General features: G+C 35.6%; 4 protein-coding genes across 4 annotated transcripts; 2 read left to right on the top strand and 2 right to left on the bottom strand.

Moving 5' to 3' along the window:
* Positions 1-6,598: 6,598 nt before the first annotated feature.
* LOC17881282 (WPP domain-containing protein 3) lies at positions 6,599-7,105 on the bottom strand. The gene has a single exon (XM_006289791.1). It carries the CDS (start codon positions 7,103-7,105, stop codon positions 6,599-6,601), a length of 507 nt encoding a protein of 168 aa, XP_006289853.1.
* Positions 7,106-9,404: 2,299 nt separating this feature from the next.
* Positions 9,405-11,862, bottom strand: LOC17881573 (pentatricopeptide repeat-containing protein At5g27110). Its single transcript, XM_006286399.2, has one exon. It carries the CDS (start codon positions 11,860-11,862, stop codon positions 9,790-9,792), a length of 2,073 nt encoding a protein of 690 aa, XP_006286461.1. The 3' UTR covers positions 9,405-9,789.
* Positions 11,863-12,149: 287 nt separating this feature from the next.
* LOC17881230 (probable nucleolar protein 5-1) lies at positions 12,150-15,035 on the top strand. Its single transcript, XM_006287359.2, has 9 exons — positions 12,150-12,185; positions 12,460-12,549; positions 12,638-12,679; positions 12,765-12,944; positions 13,023-13,187; positions 13,353-13,553; positions 13,670-14,167; positions 14,251-14,385; positions 14,534-15,035. The coding sequence occupies exons 2-9, from the start codon at positions 12,472-12,474 to the stop codon at positions 14,828-14,830; spliced, it is 1,596 nt and encodes a 531-aa protein (XP_006287421.2). The 5' UTR covers positions 12,150-12,185; positions 12,460-12,471; the 3' UTR covers positions 14,831-15,035.
* A 644-nt stretch (positions 15,036-15,679) lies between these two features.
* On the top strand, positions 15,680-17,003 carry LOC17881339 (agamous-like MADS-box protein AGL97). The gene has a single exon (XM_023781588.1). It carries the CDS (start codon positions 15,839-15,841, stop codon positions 16,682-16,684), a length of 846 nt encoding a protein of 281 aa, XP_023637356.1. The 5' UTR covers positions 15,680-15,838; the 3' UTR covers positions 16,685-17,003.
* Positions 17,004-17,280: the final 277 nt, after the last annotated feature.

Here is a 17,280-nt window from a genome sequence, read left to right as displayed (position 1 = left end):
GTCTGAAGCATGGATAGGCTAAAGGTGTGGTACTAAATTAAAGATGAGTCTAGCCATTCAGAGTTTACAAAGAGTGGTAAAATAACGTGGACTAAACTCTGAATATATGATCCTTTACATGATTACCAACCCCTAAGTGAGATATAATAACTCAAAATTAAGTTCAAATAAGCAAGGTTAAGCTCAAATCTAACAAATTTCTAAATGAGGGATTATACGAAGGATCTAGTCATGAATTTTCCTGAAGTTTCAAGTTACCCTTAAACAATGCTAAATGGTCTCAAGGCAATGAAATCAAGTAAGGTGCAGTTCCCTAAGAAAAGCTCATAGTTCTCAAACCAAATTTTGACTCAATAAAAAAACGCTATTTTGACTCGATAAAAAAAAACTGACAGACTCGAAAAAACATCAAAAAAAAAAAGAAAACAAATTGCATTAGTAGACATGTAACTTAAATAGATAGATCTAGACTAGCTTACTTTACTGTGTTACAAAATTATGTAATCTTTATGAAGCTTTAAATAATACCTTTCATCTCTTACAAATCCTAATGTTTATACAGTAGTATTATATAACCGTGCGTATGCAAGGGTTCCATCATCTATATTTATAATAAACCAACGCTAAAACTGATTTTCTTAAGAAACCCTAATGTAGCTGAAGAAGATGGCAGACACCGCCGATACAATAAAAACCACCGTAACATCGCCGCAGCCAGAATCAGAAAGAAGCTGCGTCAAAAGAAGCAGATCGGAGGAACTAGTTGCTGCTATAAACGAAGAAAGGAAGAAAAATGGAGAAACCCTAATATCGCTGAAGAAGATGGCAGACACCGCCGAGGAATTAGTTGCTGCTATAAACGAAGAAAGGAAGAAACATGGAGAAACCTTGTTGTCCGTTTGGCCGCCGAGTCAGCAAAGTCGCGAGTATGGAGTGAATTGGATGATCGATACGTTGTCCAAAGACTCGTTCCTCACCAAACGATACGGAAAGTTCTTTCGTTTTCTTCTTCCGGGTGGAGTTTCGGATAATGGATCCGTCCCAGTTGACTACAAATTATTTAATTGTCATAATTCATGGAGGAGCGGAATTCCTCTTCTCGGGAACATTGGAAGGAGATAGAGGTGGTGACCCACTTTGTAATAAGTATGACCTACATTTAACAGGTTTTATCAAATTTATATAATAAGTATAACTTCATATACATAAACCAATAGCATCTGTTAAAACGAAAATATAGATAATTCATATTCTTGAATTCTAATGATTAGGAAATTGACAATCTCCTTCTGTTGAAGTATAATCCCAGCTTGTAGATGAGACCTGTCGTCAGCAAAGTCATCCAACAGCAGCCAGGTTCCTTCTGTTGAAGTATAATCATATCTCGTGGTTGTCACATTTACATAAGTTAGTTACTTGATCCAAGAGACACAAGTATGAAGAGACACAACTCTTTGTGTTGTTGTGTCTATTAGTTTTCTATTTAAACCCATTGTAACGTCATGTAAAATAACAAGTTTCACTATAATAAAAATTCAGTTTCTGTTCTTGTCTTTTACAAGAGAAGAGACAAAAGTCTCGTTCTCTGTTTTTTCTTCTTCTCTCTCAAATATTCCAACATGGTATCTGAGCTTTATTGGTCTTAGGGCCTTTACAAGCAAAACAAAAATAAGAAGAAATCCGCTGCAAGTAAAAGAGAGATGGAGTCAACAAATTTATGGTGAGAAGAAGAGGAAGAAGAAGGAGTGGAAGAAGAAGAAGAAAGAAAGGAGGTGATGTCAAGAGATAGCATCATCAACCTTCACAAACAGAATCATCAAGAAGAAGGCTCCAAAGGGATGATGAAGATAGGAAATCTTCTCAAAAGAAAATGGAGAAAACAGATGTGAAGTTAGAGTTGTGAAAGGAGGTTCTGAAACTTGTTCAACAAGACGTGAAGTTCACGCATAGAAGGTTATAAGAGATAACCGAAAAAGAGACGTCAAAAAGACGTGATGGTGATCAAAAGGAGACACCAAACAATAAAGGAAGATGCTTACCTCGGAGATAAAGAGAGCATAAATCGGTTGAAGAGTAAACCGAAGACGATGTGAAGGAGATTCACGCGTTAGACGTCAGGGAGACGTTATGGTGATCAGAGGGAGACACCAAACACAAAAATGGAGGATGCTAACCTCAGAGAAAAATGAAGCAAAAGACGTTTACAAAGATAACCGAAGAAGATGTGAAAGAGTTCACACACCGATTTGGTGATCAAAAGGACACTAAGAAGAAATAAGAAGAAAGCTCAGTTAAAACAAAGTGAATGAAAAAAGGTTGCGAGAACAACCGGAGAAGACGTGACAAAACACACATGGAGGAAGAAGGAAACATCATCAAGAGTAGATGATGGAAAATGGTTAGTTGACACAGATGTATTAACCACATGACCAAGGAGGTTTCATACTTCATCACTCTTGATAAGAGTATCAACATACCAATCAAAGTGGGGAATGGTCAATGGGTAATCACGGCAAGGAAAAGGGAATATCCAAGTGATGATAAGCCAAGGAGAGAAGATCATCAAAGAGGTGTTTCTAGTGCCGGGCGTAGCAAGGGTTTCACAAATTGGATATGGAGTTTTGTTTAAAGACAATGACTGTTCCATATATGATCCTCAAGGAAGAAGGATATCGAATATAAGATGAAGCACAAGAAGTTGTCATTTAGATGGAATTAACCAGAGGCAAATGCATTACTTGCCTATGAAGAAACTGTCAACCAACGTCAAAGTTTGAAGAGCTTAGAAGGAAGCTTGGAGTAAAGCCGAGATATGATTAAGGGGGAGTGTTGAAGTATAATCATATCTCGTGGTTGTCACATTTACATAAGTTAGTTACTTGATCCAAGAGACACAAGTATGAAGAGACACAACTCTTTGTGTTGTTGTGTCTATTAGTTTTCTATTTAAACCCATTGTAACGTCATGTAAAATAACAAGTTTCACTATAATAAAAATTCAGTTTATGTTCTTGTCTTTTACAAGAGAAGAGACAAAAGTCTCGTTCTCTGTTTTTTCTTCTTCTCTCTCAAATATTTAAACACCTTCCTCAGTCCCACTTCTTTTCAATCTCAATCTGACTTGCCTGCTGTGTTTTAAATGGCGCGAGGCGAGGTAAGGCGATGAAGGGCTGGTTTGAGCCCTGAGCCTAGGCGGCTGGTTTGAGCCCTGAGCCTATGCGCACTTAGCTCCGAGCCGTTGGTATCTGAGGCGCAACTACACAAGAAAACATGAGGTTAGTTATATTCATTGATCTCTAAACCATGTGAGCACCATGTGTGAGTTTAAAACCATGTAAGAACTAAGAACCTATAAAAATGTGGATTATCATTTAAAGAACAGAGAAAGAGAATAAAAGAAAAACTATTGTGAGAACCGAGAAGATGAAAGAGTTTAATGTGAGATGAGAAGACAAAGAGGTTGTTAAAAAGATTAACGAGAAAAGGTTAATCCAAATTGCGAAGACTCTTTAGGTTTTTTAGGAATAGCTGTAGCAGCAATAATGTAATAATGTTCACAGGAATTAATTTTTGGAAACATAAAAAGCAAATAAAATTTTATGTTTAACAATAATTACCTTTTATTTTCATAGGCGCAAAGCGACGAGAGGCGCCCTTGATACCAAGGCGTCACGAGAGCCTAGCCTCATCTATTAGAGGCGAAGAGCCCTTAACCTTACCTCGCCTCGCCTTTTTAAACACAGCATGCCTGGCCAGAAGCAGACAGTGTCTGGCTTCACTCTAACAGTTATCCTTTGGTCATACACACTTTAACACCCTTAAACCAATTCCCTACAACACTGACTTAACATATAACAACGGCCTTGTGTCTATGCATTATAAACTCGTTGTAGCATTAGGCACATGCATATACCATAAAGCTTTCATCTGTTTTATACTAAACTAATCCACCAAGTAGCTACTAATATTATTGTATACACAGAAAGATTGAGGAGAGCTGGAAACCAAAAATAATTGGTTCAAGTAGTCCTGGGCAACCGGGTACCCAATCGGGTTTCGGTTCGGGTAATTCGGGTTTCGGGTAATTCGGTGTAAGGCATATATAACCCAATCGGTATTTTACAAAAAATTCGGATCGGTTCGGTTAGTAACTGGTCGGGTTCGGGTCGGTTTTCGACTTCAATACAAAATCCGATTGGTACCGATAATTTTTCGGGTTATGATCGGTTTGGTTATTTTTTGTAATCAAAGTATTCAAATAACCGATTCATATCCGATATAACCGATTAAAATTTACAATAACCAATTAAATAACCAAATAACCGACGAAATATCATAAATAACCGATTAAATAACCAAAACAAGATCAAACCGATTTAAACCAAAACAAAAGTTTAACAATCTCACAACTAATACAAAGTTCAACAACTCAGGAAAGCATAACAAAAGATTGAACAAGTTCAAATGAGCATAATAACTCTAAAGTAGCCGATAAAAATTTGGAACAATGAAGAAGCAATCCACGATGAAAAAGGTCACTCCTTCTCCTTGTCCCTGTGAAACAAATAATACGATGTTCAGTCATAACTTGAATCATTGAGCAAAGCAAACAACACATACGATCTTCAGTCATGAACATGAATCATTCAGCAAATCAAACACGTAAAGACATGAAGTTTCAATACCTTTACTATTGCCGCATTCCAGGACTTAAGAAAACACCACACAAGAAGGCCAATACAAACATACCTTTAAAACATCAAACAACAGAGAACTACTATTAACATTGTAACAAATATCAAATAAGAGAAAACTTGTTGATCATTAACAAATAGAAGAGATTAGTTACCTTTGCTTTTATGAGATTAGCTAAGGCTCATGAGTATTTTCATCTCCAATACCAAACTCTGCAAAACAGTTATAAAATTACATTACAAACAGAATTATAAATCAAAGTATTATGACTTATGAGTATCAAAATTTGTTAAAGATTACCTTTCTCAAGTTGATCAAACATTTCAAAATCTGAGAGTAGTTGAGCACTTGTGATCACTGTCTGTTCACCACTCTTAATGTCTTGCCTCATCCATTGCTCACAACACATGAGGACCTCAATCATGTAATGAGTCAGACATGACCTCAATCATGTAATGAGTCAGACATGCCAAATGCTTTGTCAAATTAGACGTCCCTGACTTAGAATTGCAGCCGTAAATCTTCTTGCAGTAATGGCAGAAGCACTTGTTTCTGTTTTCTTTAGTCCTCGTGAAGTGTTCCCACACAGGAGATCTTGGAAGGACGACTTTGAGCTCTTTAGCTGGCCTTGAATTAGCTGCACTTGATTCTGGGGCGTCCTTCCTCTTTCCCCCACTTTCAACTTCATTCGTAGTCATCTCTTCTTCGAACTCGTGTTCATCTGGAAATGGTGAAGAACCCATCTAAACACACACATAAACGAAACAAATCAGTAACTAAGAGAAGAACATATATATGCACATAAAGTTAAGCTAACAAGTTAATGAAAACCTAACTTAAGATAATCGGTCGTAGACATTACTAAAATATATCTAAGATAAACAATATCATTTGTACACATTACCAATCCATGTTAAGAGAAGAACATATATATGCACATAAAGTTAAGCTAACAAGTTAAGGACAATCTAACTTAAGATAAACAATATCTAACTTAACAGTTACCATGATCAAGCAAATAGATTCTATGTAAAGTAACAATCGTATAAGAAACTTCACATTTCACATGAATTCCACTATTAACAAACAACCGTAGTCTTAATTTAATCAAATTGGTTTGTGAACGTGAGGTGGAACAAGATTCAAATACTTAATTTAATCAAATTTCAGAATTTAGAAAGATTAGGGACAAACCTTTGATTGAATTGCAGAGAGCAGTGAAAGAGGAGAAGATGGAGGAGACGATGGAGGGTTGAAAATTACGGTTCTTTCCATGGCCAAATTGGGGGTTTATATAATGCTTCTCCTCTCGGAATAAGCAGTAGAATACGAAACGAAAAGGTATGAACTATGAAACTGATTATTGAAATCTGACAAAGCATGCTTGCTCGGGTAGAAGACGAAGCGAAAAGCAAAGATTGAAGCTCGGTTCTGTATTGGAAACATAAGTACAGCTGTATATTAGGGTATGCTATACAATAGATATATCATTAGCTGCTTAATGGGTCATATTTTTAACGGGGGCCCAAATGGGTATCAGTTATAATCCGATCCGAACCGAAGTCCATTGGACCTTGGTGTATAAACCCAATCGGTTATTTAGCTGGATCCGATACCGTACCAATACCGCTTTTATCGGGTCGGATCCGGTTCGGTTCTTCGGTATCGGATATAATGCCCAGGACTAGGTTCAAGATTTATTAAAGAAAGACAATAATATTTCACACTAAAAAGTTACATGCCAAACGAAACAAACGAGTCATGTTAGGAAGGAACCAACACTAGGCCTTCAAAATCCACAATCTAGCAAAAGCATAACACACATAAAAGAGAGTTAATAAGGGAAATAAATAGTAGTAAAACCAAAACATTAGGAAACTTAGTAGTTGCATCATCATCTTCTTCAACTTGTTGATTTAATAGTCCCATTGGTTTTGCATCGATCCTTGGCACATTGGTTTATGCGATCACCAATCTCTGTGCCGTAGACGTCAAGATTCTTAATCCCATAAGCGGACACAACCTTTGACGCGACGACGTAAGACTCTTCCTCGATAGATTTCGCCACGGCCGAGGCTTCCTCAGGTTTAAATTTTCCGTATCGTTTGGTGAGGAACGAGTCTTTGGACAACGTATCGATCATCCAATTCACTCCATACTCGCGACTTTGCTGACTCGGCGGCCAAACGGACAACAAGGTTTCTCCATGTTTCTTCCTTTCTTCGTTTATAGCAGCAACTAATTCCTCGGCGGTGTCTGCCATCTTCTTCAGCGATATTAGGGTTTCTCCATTTTTCTTCCTTTCTTCGTTTATAGCAGCAACTAGTTCCTCCGATCTGCTTCTTTTGACGCAGCTTCTTTCTGATTCTGGCTGCGGCGATGTTACGGTGGTTTTTATTGTATCGGCCATCTTCTTCAGCGATACTAATTAGGGTTTCTTTAAAAGATCAGTTTTCACGTTGATTTATTTTATATATAGATAAGATGATTTTGAAAGAAGAGGAAAAAAATCATAAATTCTATATTAAACTTCCTTCTTTTTATATATAGGTTAGGACCGTTCGATGTGTGGGTTTTATTTTTTTAAATAAAATTTAAAAATATTTTTTTTGTAAGTAGAAACTATTTTAGAAAGTAACTAAAAATTATATGTTATTTCCAACTTAAAAACACGTGGTTTCCCCAAGATATGAATTCACAACTTATCTATCTTAACATTTTTGAAGTATATTTTGTACTAAAATCTATTTTGGCTTATAACCTTTTATTTTGTAATATTTGCATAATCAAACCCTTGCCATTTGAATAAATAACAAAATTTAAAAGTAAATTTTGTAATTATATCACAATCAAATCGCAAAATTGGAAACAAATATTTATTACATCAAAAAGTTTCCTTAAAATCTCTCACTAATAAACTGAATCTCTCTCCAATATATTTATATAATCTTATTTGTTTAAAATTTATATTATTACATAAAATATATTTATAATAAAAATACAAATTTTTTTCCACACATTTTGCAATTTAAATTTTTGAAAACGGAGGTATTTAATTCAATCAATAAAGGAAAAGATATATGTACAGACTAATATGTTTACAACTACAGATGAGCAACTTTTATTTTGATCAAGTATCCAAATTGATCAAGTATCCAACTTTTATTTTGATCAAGTATCCAAATTGAAAATTTTCTTAGTTTAATCCGGTTCTTTATTTAAGAAATTTTTTTTTAAAAAGTTTCAGAATATTATAAATTTAATTTTTTAACAAGTTTAAAATATGATAAATATTAAAACTTTTAGAAGCTGAAAATTATGATATTTTATTTAACTTGTATAGAATATTAAAATAATAAAAAATATTCAAACTCTACAGAAATTAAAAGTATTATTAATATTTTAACTCTATAAATATTTAAAATATAATAATATTCTACATAAATATGATTGAACGGGTTTGAGTTTACATAAATATGATTATATGTTTCTGCGGGTTGTCTATATTTAAAATATTTTACGGGTTAAGTTAAAATATAATTTTTTATTTACAATAAAATCGTCCCGCGATATACCAAGGGTATACGACATATATCTATGAATCTACTTATAATACAAATATCATAAAATTATATTAAATCAAATGAAATAAACACGTATAAAACTAAACTATATAAACCAACTACGAAAATGATCAACCAAAGAAATATATTAAATTATGGACCCGTGGTGTTCCACGGGGTAAATCCTAGTTTACAAAACATTTTAGATGCCAAACATCCATCAAATAGTCGTCTTATTAACAATTTTACTATATGTTTTAACATCCAAATGAGAGTTCTTAATGGGGTTCATAGGTTTTGATGATTTAATTTAAATCAAAATAAATTAATATGGTAAGGATGGGTTGTTAAATTAGGAGTTTAAAGGGGCAGTCTCTTAAGGCGATGTGGCTTATGTTTATTGGATGTGTTTGATTCAATGTGTGATGTCTATAAAGTTTATGAACCCCATACATGGGTTCACATAGGCCTGGGCATAAAATCCGAATCCGAAAATCCGAACCGAACCGAACCGAAAAAATTGGATTAAAACCGAACCGATATTGGAAAAATAACCGATCGGTTGTTAGCTTTCATTATTTTTGGATATCGGATTAAACCCGATCCGAGCCGATATCCAATAGATATCCATATATAACCGAACTTATAATATATACTTTAATATCTTTATGATATATACGTTTACCGCATATCGGATTAAAAGTTATTTTTAATTGATTTTAGGATGTTACTGAATTTTGCTACTTTTTCATTAGGAATTTATGGTTTAGTTTGGTTTATTTAAAGCTCTTATGCATCGACACAGTTTTATGCTTCACTTTTATATATTGGTATGGTATTATGTTAGTTGGTTCTTTGAACTTGTCATTTGCCTCATTTCTATTTTTTATATATACTTGGATAGCATGGACTATTTGAGAATAATTGGATTTAAAAATATCCGAATAAAACCGAATCCAATAAATTTTGGTTAAAATTTAATTATCACAATTATATCCAAACCGAACCGAAATCCGAAATATACAAACCAAAACCGAACCGAATTTTATAAATATCCGAATGGATATTAGAATCAATATCCAAAAAATCCGAAAACCGAAAAATCCGAACCGAACCCGATCCGATATCCGAACGCCCAGGCCTAGGTTCACCATTGGAGGCGTAAGAAAAAAACATTCATAAGAGGTTCATAATAATTAATTTAATTACAAAATTTAATTAAAATTTGCCTAAAAACCCTATACATGGGTACTTTATCACAATGTATAAAATGTCTCTATGTACATCTTCTTCGAGTCTTGAACCACAATAAGCAGCACGAATGTGAAGCAATCGAGAAGGGTCAGATAGATGATGTTGCATGAAGCCTTTGAGTTTAGGTTGAGCTTTGAAAGACTTTACTCTTGAATGTCATGTGAAACCAATATTCAAACGCTCTGAGTGCATTACTTTGCTACCAAACCAGCATTTGTGTTACTTGGACATTAGCCTGTGATGCTGTCTTCTTGGAACGGATGCAACACAGTAAGAATCATTGACCAGCTTCAATGTGGCCACTTAAACGGGTAAGACATTCACAAACATTCTCAGCTTGTGGATGAGACTTGTCATCAGCAAAGAAATGGCAAACTTTTTCATCCATCTCAATCCAACTACAGCCAGGTTTCTTCATCAGTCCCACTTCTTTCATTTTCAATCTAACCCGCCTTGCTGCATCCCATGACTCACAAGAGGCATACAAATTATACAAGACAGTATAGGTAGATGCATCATCTGGATATTTCTCCATAAGCAATCTTGCGATTCTATCTCCCAATGAATGATCCCGGTGCAAGCAACAAGCAGAGAAAAGAGTACTGAGAAGCTCTGCATTGTCTCTTGTCTCTGGTTTCTCTTCAAGAATTACATAAGCTTCAAGCAACCGACCTGCTCGGCCAAGAATGTCAATCAAGCACGAGTAGTGTTCAATACTAGGCTTGATTCCGTACTTTGATCTCATCTGACTGAAAAACTTTACACCTTCATCAATTAACCCGGCATGACCACAAGCTGACAACACAGCAAGATAAGTAACCCCATCAGGTTTTACACCAAACTTCTGCATTTCATCAAAATAGTAAAGTGCTTCTCTCGGTTGACCATGACATCCGTACGCAGAGATCATTACAGTCCATGAAACAACATCCCTCTTTGGTATACTGTTAAAGATTCTAGAAGCCTCTTTCACCTCACCGCATTTAGAATACATATCAAGAAGTGCACTCATCAGCAACTCGTCTGTTTCAACCCCGCTCTCGCTAATGGACAAATGAATCCGTTTACCTTTCTCTAACGCAGCCAATTGCGAACAAGCATGTAAAACACTTGTGAAAGTTACTACATCTGGCTTCACTCCAATACTCACCATTTCGTCATAAACTTCAACAGCCTTAAACCAATTACCCACACTAACATAACCAGAGACCATAACATTCCATGACTCAACAACGTCCTTCTGTGTCTTTGAAAAAACGGCTTCAGCCAACTTTACTTCACCACACTTGAAGTAGAGATCAATCAGAGAACAATTTAAATATATATCTGCATCTACAACACTCCTAATCACATAACAGTGTACAAATTTACCGTCATGAAGATTCCGTGAGTGAGAGCAAGCCATTAGAATACTAGTCAAGGTTGTCTGACTCGGTCGAGTCCCGTCTATAATCATTCTATTCAAAAGCTCAACACATGACTCACTATCTCCTTTAGAGACATAACCTCTAATCATAGAATTCCAAGCAACCAAACTCTTTCTAGACATTTTCTGAAAAACCTCTTTAGCCATCTCCAAACAGTTACATTTCCCATACATATCTACAAGAGCAGAGTTTACATACTCATCTAACTCAAACCCATGCTTCACATATTTCCTATGAATCTCCTTCCCTCTCTCCAAACACAACATCCTCGAGCACGCCGATATAGCTACCGTCAACGAAACAGAGTTGGGCTCAAAGCCAAAACTTTCCATCCTTCCAAACAACTCCAAAGCCTTATCTGCCTCCCCGTTTTGATAAAAACACGAAATAACCGTGTTCCAAGACGCAACATCTCTCTCAGGCATTTCATCGAACACTTGTACTGAATTCTCAAACAAGTTAAACTTTGCATACATACTAACCAAAGAGCTTCCTACAACCACATCACAAACATGCCCACTCTTCAACACAAGGGTATGAATCATTCTACCACAAAACTCTCTACCCAACGCACCATAAGCCTTAATCACATTCGGGTAAGTAAACGAATCAGGAACGCAAATTGGGCAATTCAGTAATCTCTTGAAAACCTCAAGAACGTCATGAAACATCGAGTTCTTTGAATAACCAGACACAAGCGAGTTCCAGATGTAAACATCCGACCGAACATCAATGTTCTCGAAGACGAGTCTCGCTGAGCAATGGTCTTTACAAGCGAAGTAGACATTGATTAGACTTTTGCATAAAACGACGTCGTTACGTAACCCAACCGTGAGTATTCTCTGGTGAACAAGCTTGGCTTGTCTTAAAGACTTGGCTTTGGTACATTCTCGCAACAAAGTTAACAACTTTGAAGATTCCATTTATAAAGTTGTGTTCTTTTACTTAACGATCTCTTTGTCTTAACATGATTGTTATGTAATTAAATACGACGTCGTTTATGTTAATGGGCCGAGTTAAATTAGGCCCAAAATGAAGGATTCCTAAAAAACCACTTCGTTTTTTAAAACCCTAGATGACAGAGTTTACAAAATCGCCCCCTTTTTGCAATAAAACGCGGCGTTTTGAGAATCTCTGAACCTTCTTCAACAAATATAAATACCTTCTTAAACCCTAGAAAAATCGCGGCTCCTGAAACTTTTTTCTCTCTCTCTCTATTTCTCTCTCTCTGCGTAAACCCTCCAAGGTAATGAATCTTTTGTAGCTTCTCTATCAACGTTGTTAGTGCAACAAAGCTTCCAAGTTCTAGGTTTTGACCTAAAGTACAGTTCTGTTCTTTGTCGGAATTTTTGAAGAATTTGAACAGAGTATTTGGCCTTAACTTGTATTCATGTCTTTTCATTGTATAGTTCTAGAGGGATTATGTTTTGCAAACTTACAAACAAGAAAAATGGTTTTTTTTTATTGTATATGTTGATTACTAGCTTAGATGAACTTGATTTAATGGTATTTATTTTCAGGGGCTTGTAAAAATGTTAGCACTGTTTGAGACACCAGGTGGGTTTGCCCTTTTTAAAGTGTTGAAGGAAGGAAAGCTCTCTAATGTTGAGGTTATTGTCTTCATCCTTGAGCTGTCTTCATTTATTGTCTGTGTATTGATTGTTTTTATACTAAGTTTGTGAATTTGGTGTTTTGTAGGATTTGGGTAATGAGTTCTTGACTGCAGAGTCAGCAAGAAAGGTGATTGTTACTGCCTCTATATATTTAGAGGCTCTCTTATATTGTTGAGTATAAGTCTCTTATATCATTTTTTGTGTTGTTACAGATGGTACAGCTTAAAGCTTTTGACAAGTTTGACAACACATCTGATGCTCTTGAAGCTGTGGCTAAATTGCGGGAAGGAACTGCAAGCAAGAGTCTACGCAAGTTTTTGAAATCTAACTGTGATGGTGAAACCTTAGCTGTGGCTGATTCAAAGCTTGGAAATATTATCAAGGAGAAGCTGGTGTGTAATTTTTGTTCTGGGATGCTCTTTCATTTGTGAAGATGGGTTGTTTCTTACGGATTTGCTTCTATTTTGTAGAAAATAGACTGTGTTCACAACAATGCTGTTATGGAGCTGTTACGAGGTGTCAGAAGCCAGTTTACTGAACTTATATCTGGATTGGGAGATAATGATCTAGCTCCAATGAGCTTGGGATTGTCTCACAGTCTTGCCAGATATACACTAAAGTTCAGTTCTGACAAGGTAGTCATTTACTTTATATTGGCTTCTCTGGTTACTGTTTGTTTGGTTAGAACTTGTGATAAAATTATGTATATTTTGACATCCTGTTTTGCATCGGACTCCTCTGTATATCCTTTGTTTGTTTTATGTTGTGTTACTTCTCCTTATATTATTACTTTTTGATAGGTGGATACCATGATTATCCAAGCTATTGGTTTACTTGATGATCTTGACAAAGAGCTCAACACATACGCTATGAGGGTTCGTGAATGGTACGGTTGGCATTTTCCTGAGCTTGCTAAGATTGTACAGGACAATATCCTATATGCTAAGGCTGTAAAACTAATGGGGGATCGGATTAATGCTGCAAAGCTAGACTTCTCTGAGGTTAATTCCTTGTTTACCATTTTCTTTTAACTTCTTGTTCCAGGATTTGATTTGCTTTTCCTTGAAACTAGTTTTGCCTTTTTAAAACATATTTTCATTGACTATTCTCATTTCAGATATTGGCCGATGAAATTGAAGCAGACTTAAAAGAGGCTTCTGTGATATCTATGGGAACTGAAGTCAGTGACCTTGATTTGTTGCACATCCGGGAACTTTGTGACCAGGTTCTTTCTCTAGCTGAGTACAGAGCTCAGCTCTATGACTACTTGAAGAGCAGAATGAACACTATTGCACCAAATCTGACCGCCCTTGTTGGTGAGCTAGTTGGTGCTCGTTTAATTTCTCATGGTGGTAGTTTATTGAACCTCTCAAAGCAACCTGGGAGCACGGTTCAGATTCTTGGAGCTGAAAAAGCCCTATTTAGAGCCCTCAAGACCAAACACGCCACTCCAAAGTATGGTCTAATTTACCATGCATCTGTGGTTGGCCAAGCTGCACCCAAGCACAAGGGTAAAATCTCTCGGTCACTAGCTGCAAAAGCTGCTCTTGCTATCCGGTGTGATGCCCTGGGTGATGGTCAAGACAACACTATGGGAGTGGAAAACCGCTTAAAGGTACTTTTTCCTCTCCTGCCTGATCCTGTCTATATTTTTCTTCATTCATTGATGTTTACCATGTGGTGAATATTTTCTGACAGCTTGAAGCACGGTTGAGAAATCTTGAAGGAAAAGATTTAGGACGTCTGTCTGGCTCAGCTAAAGGCAAGCCAAAGATTGAAGTTTACGACAAGGATAAAAAGAAGGGATCCGGAGGTCTCATCACTCCTGCTAAGGTCAGATTATTACTCTGCTTCTTTCTTCAACTTTTGTTTGTTATATTGCTTGTTATATCTTCAAAATTTGGAGTGCAACTAAGTGTTGGATATATTGCTTGTAATGTTGCTTAAAGGGTTAAGCTTTTTTTGTTATTGTTTTCTGCAGACTTACAACCCTGCTGCAGACTCCCTTCTTCAAACTCCCACAGCGGATTCAGAGAACGGTGTCAAAGAGAAGAAAGACAAAAAGAAGAAGAAGAAGACTGATGACGAGGAAGAAGCCAAAACCGAGGAGCCTTCAAAGAAGAAGTCGAAGAAGAAGAAATCAGAACCAGAACCAGAAACCGTAGAAGAACCCGCAAAGAAGGAGAAAAAGAAGCGAAAACACGAGGAAGAAGAAACCGAAATGCCAGCCAAGAAGAAGGAAAAGAGTGAGAAGAAGAAGAAGAAAAGTGAAGTCTGAGGAGAGAAGTTCAAAAATTTTGCGTGAGTACACGTTTTAGCTTCTCAAGGGAGACAAATTAACCAGAAACAAAAACAGTGTTTGTTTACTTTTGCTTTAGGTGTTTAGTAAGTTCTTTCTATTTTATTTTGAGTTCTGAAACTTTAAAAAGAACTGTTCTTGCTTTTGTAATGGTTATGTCTTGTTTTAGCCGTTTCCTCCATAATTTTGCTCTCTCTATCGCCTAACCATTACAAGTTTTGTGAATGGTATTTAGTTATTTACTAGTGAAATTAGAACTTCAAAACTATTTGACTGAACTTCATAATTTTGTTAATATTTTGTTTTTAACAGCCTTTAAAATAACTAAATGATATGATTAAAAAAAATAATTGGAAAATTAATTGAAAAAAAGAATATTTGTAATACCATTCTGAAAAGGAGTAATTTGTAAATACCAGTCTAAAAATTAATTGGAAAAGAATATTTGTAATCATTAATTCTCAATTTTTGCCAATATTCTAGTTTTTTTTTGTCAATTTTACAAACATTATCTTTTTATTTATTTTAAAGAATATTCTTTTCTTTGGCATTACAAAATCATTTTTTTTTGGGTGGAAATACAAAATCATATTTGTAATACTTAAAATGATTAACCAAATAAAAAAAATAGTAAACATTAGAAAACGAATATTACAAAATCGTTACCATTCTAAATTTGAAATATTCTTATTTGTTTTGGCAATTATTGTTCATAATTTAGAAACTCTTATTAAAACAAAAAACAAAATATGGAAATACACAGAAAATAATCATTACATGAATGTCAATAAAAAAGGAAAATACACACATAAGTTGTGCCATAAAAAGGAAAATATTAACTTTGATCAAAAAAAAAAAAGGAAAATTATAACAAGAAGCACCGATCATTACAATATATATGCGTTGCTTTGCTTCTACTCTGTTTTCACTTCTGTCTTTGGCTCTCCTCTCTTTATCTCTCGTCTCTGTAAACAAAAAAAAAACACGATGCAGTCATCGTCAAGCGTGTCTGAGTCCACAACGAAGAAAGGAACAAAACGAAAAATCGAAATCAAGAAACGAGAAACCAAACAGCAACGAGCCGTGGCTTGTTCTAAACGTCGTCAAACTGTCTTTTCCAAAGCCGCCGATCTCTGTCTTCTCTCCGGAGCCAACGTAGCTGTCTTTGTAACCTCTCCTGCAGAGAGTTCTGATGTTGTCTACTCTTTCTCGGGATACTCTCCTGCACACGAAATAGCTGATTGTTACCTGAATCGCAAGCCACCTCCTAAGTTTGTTGTTAACCCTCAATCCAAGTTAGGGTTTTGGTGGGAAGATCCTGATCTTTACAAGTCTTGTGATGATCTTTCTGAGTTAAACATGATTGAGGATCGTATAGAGAGGATGAAGAAGCATGTGATGGCTTGCCTTGAGAAGAAAGAAAAGTCGCAATGTGTTTCTAACTCCGAACAAAACCCTAGGTCTTGTTCTGTCGACGAGGAGTTTGCTCGACCTTCTTCGTATATCGATCTAAACCCTAACCCTAGCTCCTCTGTCCACGAGTGTTTCAACGATCAAACCCTAGCTTCTTCTTTCCATGGCGATCGAAACCCTAACTTCTCGACTCAGTCTTCTTCACAGGTCGGTTCTTTTTGTCAGAATCCTTACTCCTCTCTAGATAAGATCTGTGGAGAGTCTTCTTCACAAGTTGCTTCTCCATATCCAAACCTTAACTCCGAGATCCAAGGATGTGATGAAACAGAGGATGAGACTAACCTAATCATGAATCTACCACATCCACAAGCAACTCAACCAAGAAGAATTGGAATGTATCTACATGAGTCAATTCACTGATTCATCAACCGTTTTTTTAGTCGTCTTTAAAATCTTAACCTGTTATATTTTTTTAGGTACTATATGTTACCAATCTATATTATATACATGTAAAATAATATGATGTTAGTTGTTTCATCTTGGAACTATTATATAAAATTAGAGTTTGTCTCGTTGAGAATATATGATTTCTTGATCCTTTAATGTTACATTCAAGAAAAGAGAACAGTTTTGGTGCTTTGTGATTTTAAGATGATGTGTTTGAACAGAATTGAGGTATAAGATTATGAACTTAGCATAGATTAGATGAACTTATCCTCCACTACATGTAACAGGAGAGGTAAAGAAATATTATACAACCATTGCTAAGAAAATCGATTCAAAATTTGCATCTTTATAATATTAAATCTTTATTTTTAATACAAATTAGGACATTGCAAATTTATGATTCCAATTCAATAATTGCCTCTTAATTATTGGTTTTAGAAAAAGAATTTTGAAATCAATAAGGGTAATTTGGATCATCCAATTAAAATCCAAGATCCACAGGTATTTAATATGGATCATACCAAATTTTCATGATTTTAAAGTCTAAATTTAATTTTATATGATTAAGA

Source organism: Capsella rubella, unplaced genomic scaffold, assembly GCF_000375325.1.
Source record: "Capsella rubella cultivar Monte Gargano unplaced genomic scaffold, Caprub1_0 scaffold_6, whole genome shotgun sequence".
NCBI lineage: Eukaryota > Viridiplantae > Streptophyta > Magnoliopsida > Brassicales > Brassicaceae > Capsella > Capsella rubella.
This window is presented reverse-complemented; position numbering and strand designations above follow the sequence as displayed.

Bases quoted from the DNA above. Each gene is read 5' to 3' on its own strand.
- LOC17881339 (XM_023781588.1), top strand. From the start codon at position 15,839: ATGCAGTCATCGTCAAGCGTGTCTGAGTCCACAACGAAGAAAGGAACA.
- LOC17881230 (XM_006287359.2), top strand. From the start codon at position 12,472: ATGTTAGCACTGTTTGAGACACCAGGTGGGTTTGCCCTTTTTAAAGTG. The intron at 12,550-12,637 runs GTTATTGTCTTC...GGTGTTTTGTAG, and splicing joins GAAAGCTCTCTAATGTTGAG to GATTTGGGTAATGAGTTCTT. The intron at 14,386-14,533 runs GTCAGATTATTA...TGTTTTCTGCAG, and splicing joins GTCTCATCACTCCTGCTAAG to ACTTACAACCCTGCTGCAGA.
- LOC17881573 (XM_006286399.2), bottom strand. From the start codon at position 11,862: ATGGAATCTTCAAAGTTGTTAACTTTGTTGCGAGAATGTACCAAAGCC.
- LOC17881282 (XM_006289791.1), bottom strand. From the start codon at position 7,105: ATGGCCGATACAATAAAAACCACCGTAACATCGCCGCAGCCAGAATCA.